The sequence below is a fragment of the Coloeus monedula genome (genome assembly GCF_965178545.1).
Source record: "Coloeus monedula genome assembly, chromosome: 21".
Classification (NCBI taxonomy): Eukaryota; Metazoa; Chordata; class Aves; order Passeriformes; family Corvidae; genus Coloeus; species Coloeus monedula.
Genome location: NC_138801.1, coordinates 2,339,162 through 2,345,527, shown reverse-complemented (window position 1 = coordinate 2,345,527; position 6,366 = coordinate 2,339,162). Strand labels below are relative to the sequence as shown.

The following is a 6,366-nucleotide window of genomic DNA, read 5'->3' as shown; positions in this document are numbered from 1 at the left end:
CTCTCAGGGTGGGGAGAGTTCAAGCAAAAATAGTCTGAGTTTGGAAAATACGAATTTCCTTTGAAAGCCTTCACCTACACTGGAAGGGCTGACTGTAAAGAAAATGAAGCTGATTTTTGTCCCCACTGCACTGGGGAGTTGAGTGTAGAAATCTCTGGAATTTCTCTTCCCAGGGGTTTGGGGCTGTACTTTAAACTAAAAGTGACAGGAATGAGTTCTCAGGACTTGAATTTTCCATTTCTTTTGCTTTTCCCCCCATAAATCCCCAGAACAGGCGACTGGAGCAGTGTCAGAGCAGCCCAAACCCCCTCACTTTATGTTTTATTTAATTTATTGATTAAATATAACAACGAATGAGGTGTCTCCTGTTCACTCTGAGCTGACTGTCCTGGGAATTTGGTCCCTGCTGCTCCCACCCCTGGAATGGAGCTGTCCCTATGGATGTGTGCTAAGCTGTTATCCGTGCTCTGCTTATCCAATTAAGTGGCTTGCAGTTAATTAGGGGGTTAAATGTAATTACTTTTCAGCAGATGAAGGAGAGGCAGGTGCCTGGGGGGGGTGGTTGAGGGCAGGGTCTGATTTTGACAGTGGGTTTGGGGGTCAGGACGTGCCAAACATCCTTGGGATGAGGCTGTGCCGGGATTCTCCAAGGACATCACTCCAGAAAGAAGATTCTGGGGAGATTTGGTACCATTTTTGCTGCTGCTCCTGTGCAGAACTGAAGAAATCTGGGGAGTATTTTGGGGGTTGGGTTCTCTGGCTGCTTCACATAAATGAAACTTCATATAAAAATTCTTCAGGCCAGTTCAAAATTGGAATATTCATATGGCCCACTACAATGAAGTGTATTTTCCACATTGCATTGAAAATTTTACAATTAATTCCAGGTCACCACTCAGACATTGGACTTCCCTTACCATTTGTAAGTAAAAAATAATTGGTTTTTTTGAAAATTTTATTGTTCTACAAACAAAATATTTCCCTGAGCTTTCTGTTGCAGGTTTGTTGAGGCTTGGTTTGGTCTTGGAGGGTTTGAAGATCTCAAGCTTCCAGTGGGGCTATGAAAAGGTGCATTTTTACTCTTCTGCTCCAAGTGGTAAGTTCAGCTCTTCTTTGAAGAAAAATAACCCAAATTTTTAAGGAAAATGCCATTCCAGAACTGGAATTTTATGTCCCTTCCTTCCCCAGCCTGGCCCTCCAAGTGCTGAGCACGGGCACGTTCCTCTTGTGAAGATTACAGGGTGGATTGAATTTGCTTGTCTGTGCTAAATATAAATTCACTTTTATCTTGGTGCTGAAATCCTGTCACAGTTTTCTCATCTATCCCTCTGAACTTGTTCAGAAATAATGTATTTATTGCAGTGGGGGAAAAAATAACCTCTTAAACTGATGTGTGCAGCAGGGATGATGAAATATTCAATATCCAGCATTTGTTAAAATTCAAATGAGGCACTTGGAAGAATGGTTGGAAGCCCATAAACCTCCCTGAATTACCGTGGCATTACCTGGAAATCCCAGCAAAGGAAAACCTCTTTCTTTTGACTCTGTCTTCCAGGGAATAACTATAAATTTACAGCAAAATAAAAAATCCTTCCCGGATTTGGTTTCCTTTTTGTTTCCCAGCCACACCAACCCCGTTATTTTTCATGTATATTTTAGTGGTCTGGATATTTTTTCTCTGCTGCAAGGAGTTGGCAGTGTTAGAAGCTGATTTTTCTCAACTGGGGCAAAGATTTAAATGAATTTTGGTTCATTTTGCAGTGTTATTTCCTCTTCTTTTCTGCATCTGCTGCTGTGGAAGGTGGAACAAGAGGAAAAGGTGAAGAATCCACTGCTGGGAAGTGCTGAAATCCACTTGCACAGAGCATTAGATCCTGTTCTGCAGCCTTGGAAGGGTTTTCATACAGTGAGAGCTGCTCGTGGTGGTGATAAAATTACCTTATTTTGGGTGTAATCATTGCAACTTGCATGTCCTGGAAAACCAGAGGATTTTGTTCTCCATGTACAGATTTGTCTGGCTTAAAGCCAATAATTAAAAAGTAATTTAGCAGGGACTTGGCTTCCTGCTGGCCTTCCAGCTTCCTCATGTGTGTGTTCATCCCAGAGTTATCTTCCCTGTTTAAGGGATATTTTTGTGTCCTTCTGTACAATTTTAAATAAACAGATTTTTACAGTATTTGCTTAAAATGCTTAATAAAAACAACCTCTGCTTACCAGCATTTGATCTCCAAGTTACAACATCTACAATGCTCTAGAAATGTTGGGATTTTTCCTGAAAATCTTGGAAACTTTGGAGCCAGTGACAAATTTTGACATGAAGAACATGTACTGAATCCCGGCTAAACATCAGTTTAAGAAAAAAAAACCCTTAAATACCCACAAAATTTAATGCATTTATTAAATCATAGAAAGTAGGATTAAATAAATAAATCAAATGACCTTTAAAAGCTCCCATACCCCACCAGGCCCTTTGTGCATCCAGGCACAAAGAGTCTGAAAAGCTGAAGCTAAAAAATAAAGTTGGGAAGAGCTGCCTTGAGCCTTGGCTAAAGCCACATCTTTCCATGGATTTTAAAACAGACTCCCAGGAAAAAAGAAAAATCAGACAGCAGTGTCTCCTGTTGCTGCATGCAGCTCTTTTATTTTCATTTATCTTTACAGAAATGTGAAGCATCTTCACAAGAATTGTACAAAACCCTCTCCCCTTGGCTGGCTGCATCCCAGCAGAGCAGCTCCCGGAATTCGGTCTCCGAGAGGAAAGACGGGAGGTGCTGTTGCTGATAAAAATCCATGCAGGAGCTGAGCTTGGAATAAAAAGGTCCTGTTCTATAGAGATTAAATAAAAAGGGGTATAACAGGAAATAAATATACTCATAACATTGGTTTGAGTAGTTGAGTTTAATGCAGACTATATGGATTCGGTCCATATTGAGCGTATCAAACTGTTAGTGGACACGGAACATGCGCCGGAGCCGTTGCTGGAAAACCCCAAAATATCCCAGCTGTCCTCGTTTCTGCATCCCCCAGGGCCTGCCAGGTCTCTGCATTAGAACACAACTCTTTCCTCCGGAAAATGGGATTTTTCCATGGTTGGGAGCAACAGCCATTCTCCTCTTGCCATGGAAGCTCCTCGTGCCCCTCTCCCCCTGGGCCCTTTCAGCGGCAGGAACAACTCTTTGTCACTGCATTGACGTTGGCAGGACCATTAGAAAAATAAACTGCTTTTGTTTTTACATTAGTATTGTAACTGAGGCTAAGGAATTAGAAAAATGAACCCTTGGGTCTCAGACTTGCATTACCCCCAGGTGAGTATTTACAGGGTTTTCCCCATCCCGTGGGAAGGACGGCTGGAAATTTACACCAGAGCAGGAACGCCGAGGGTTTGTACACGGAGCTTCCGCTTCAAATGCAGGGATTTATACACTGAACAAACAGAAGCATCGTCAAAGTACAGGACGATTGAGGGCTTTGTGATAGGATCACAAACCACACAGAGGCTTCAGTCCTTTTGGCGTGTGGTTTCCTCTTGGGATCATTTTCTCCCTGGATTAGGGGCAGGAAGGACTTGTGTGTGCCCACCGAGGAAGGAGGGACCCAACACCACGGCCAGTGGAGCCTCTGGAACATGGACCCTGGATTTGGCCACGTGGCTGACCTGGCTGCTCAGGGCTGGGGGGTGAAATTTTAACTACTTTAAGGGTTTTCAAAAGAAATTTAATTTTCTTGCCAGGGGAGGGTTGAGCAGAGGAGCTGCACTCACTTCCCTATGTTCGTACACACAGCTCACAGCCAAACAAACAAAAAATCATAAAAATTGTATGTTCTCAGTAAATACATGCAACTAATCACACCTTTTGTTGAAGTTGGGGTCTGGGCTTTTGTTTGTTTGCTGGTTTGGGTTTTTTTTGTTAACCTGTACCACTGCTTTGTTCCACTCTCCCTTGAAAGCGAAGTGGGGTTTGGAAAATGATCCGAAATGCAGACACTTAAATACATTAACACTCAATGACCTGAGCATCTTGAGGCTTCATGTTAACACAGAGCCCACGTGTCCTTTTGTTTGTACTTCAACCACACCCACTTTTGAACCTCCAACTTCTTTTTGCCATTTGAAATGACAGATTTGATGTGTGAAGCTACAAACAGAAATAAATAAAACATGGGCCTGCCTTAACCAAACAGATACAAAATTAAGCATTAAAAATCCATCAAAACAACCCTAAAAAGCTTTAAAGACAGTTCTGTTTGTGCCCTCAGCTCAGTGGGGCGGGAGGAGTGCACTCATTGCTTTTACCTGTGGTACCTCCCCAAGCCTGGGATGTGCCACCACTCAGGGTCTCTCCTGCCTGGCACTTCAGGAAAAAACAACAATAAAAAAAAATTAAAGATGGACCCCAAACCTCATCCAGGCACAGCAGGGCTCTCTCAACACCTCGAGGTGATAGCAGCCTTGGCACAGATACCCTGGGCATCTCCAGGTCTCCCTCAGGGCCACGGGCAGGATGGGCAGTACATCCCCATAGGCTGGGGCATCTCCCCAGCTGTTTAAAACTCATTTTAAACAGGTTTTGGCTTGTTTTCTTTTTTGTTTTCTTTGTAAACATTGATTGGGGGTGGCATGGGGAGCAAATAGTGAATGTTGATGGCAATAAAACCATTCAGCTGGCAGCGAGAGCAGGAAGCTGATGGATTTCATGGCCATGTTGTGCTTTACAAGCTCCTTGCTAAAAAAAAAAAAAAATCACATTGGAATTGTAAGATATGAACACAAGAGTATATCAAGTTAACAACTCAGTTATTCACTTGGCAGTCAAATAAACCCCTTCTACATCGACGTTGTAGAATGTGCAAAAGTAGATGGAAAACACATCTGGTGTTTGTGGCAGCGCCAGGTCCCTGCGGGGCCGGGGGGACCTTCATGCACCTCTGCTGCAGGGGAAGCCATGGGGACAGGGGGGACAGAGCCCAGCAGGGCTGGCTGGGGCTGCCAGGGGGCCGTGGTGGACGGGGGGACAGGCAGAACCCGCTGCCTTAACGGTGTGACCGACCCGTGACCGCGGGGAGGGGAAGGACAGCAGGCCATGGCCAGGACAGAGCCCAGACTGCCCCTGGCCGGAGGGGAAAGGGCCGAGTGGAGACACCAAACCACCACATCCAAGGGTGTGTGGCCCTGGCCAGCCCAGCCCATCCAACCCCAGGACTGAGATCCCCGAATCCCCCAGGCAGCTCAGCTCCAGCAGCAGCAGCAAGGGGGGACACAAACCCAGGGGCTCAGAGGCACTGCCACAGGGGTGGCCGGGCTTTCAGCCCCCTGGGCTTGGCGTGTTTTGGTTTGTGAGATGCCACGAGGCGCTGGGGGCAGAGCAGCCCCTGCCATGGCACCGTGGGGGCTGCACCACCGTGTCCCATCCACCCCGACTGTCCTACGGCCACCTGAGGGTCCTTTCCCAGTGCCTGGCGCAGCTCCGGGTGCGGACACCTGGAACAGGAACCCAGCAGAGGATGAAGAACATGAGTTGGGTGAAAGAGCAGAAGTTTGGGTACCCTGGGGGACACCTGGTGAAGGAGGAGGAGGAAGAGGAGCAGGGTTTCGGTGCAGTTTTACTCTCGCCTTGACCAGCCCCATAAATGCAACCAACCTGCACCATCCGGGGCGGTATCAAACACAGCCCTGCTCCCCCAGGGCCATCGGCGTCTGGGCTCCGCCACGTCCCACCAGCACCAGTGAAGACTTTCTCACTAGTTGCGGTATTGGTATAAAAAGTTAAAATCCGCGGGGCGCATGGCCACCGGCTGCGGGTGTGTCCGGCTGTGCCGCCCCTCCCGGGGCTCCGGGCATCCCTCCCACGGCGCAGAGCCAGGCTGGGCATCGCCTTTCTCCGGGGCACCGCGGGCAGCAGCCGCCTTCCCCTCCGGCCGGGCCGTCCTCTCCTTCCCCGCCTGTCCCGGAGCCTCGGCCCGGAGGGACGCGGGGCACGGGGGCTGCTCACAGCTGGGTCTCGTCGCGCGTTTCGGGGTTGCCGGAGCCCAGCTTGTTGCTGCAGCTGCTCTTGCGGCTGTGGCCGTCGTTGGCCACGTGGGCCAGCGGGTCGGAGCGGATCAGGTACCTGCGGGACAGAGCCTGGTCACACTGCTGGAACCCGCCCTGCTCCCCCTGGGACTGAAGCCAGGACGCACAGGGATGCCCCACGGGGCTGTGCTGCTTGCAGAGCACAGCAGTTGTTGGAATAACAGATGTTAAATGATAAGAGCTGTTCATGTAAATGCCATAAAATAAGATAATAAATAATCAGGAGTTACTCCTGCTGGAGGCTGCTCAGTGGCCAAAGCCAAGGGAAAACTCCACACTGCCCATCAGAGCTCAGA

The 6,366-nt window shown here is 47.9% G+C and overlaps 1 protein-coding gene across 1 annotated transcript in view; it reads right to left on the bottom strand.

Annotated features, from left to right (window-relative positions):
- Positions 1 to 2,653: 2,653 nt before the first annotated feature.
- KCNT1 (potassium sodium-activated channel subfamily T member 1) overlaps positions 2,654 to 6,366 on the bottom strand; it is a gene marked incomplete at its 5' end in the record, with an annotated part of 77,414 nt that continues 73,701 nt past the window's right edge. The window contains one exon of the mRNA XM_082295480.1: positions 2,654 to 6,107. Coding sequence (XP_082151606.1) covers positions 5,987 to 6,107 — 121 coding nt within the window. The 3' untranslated portion in view covers positions 2,654 to 5,986. The remainder of the gene's footprint in view (positions 6,108 to 6,366) is intronic.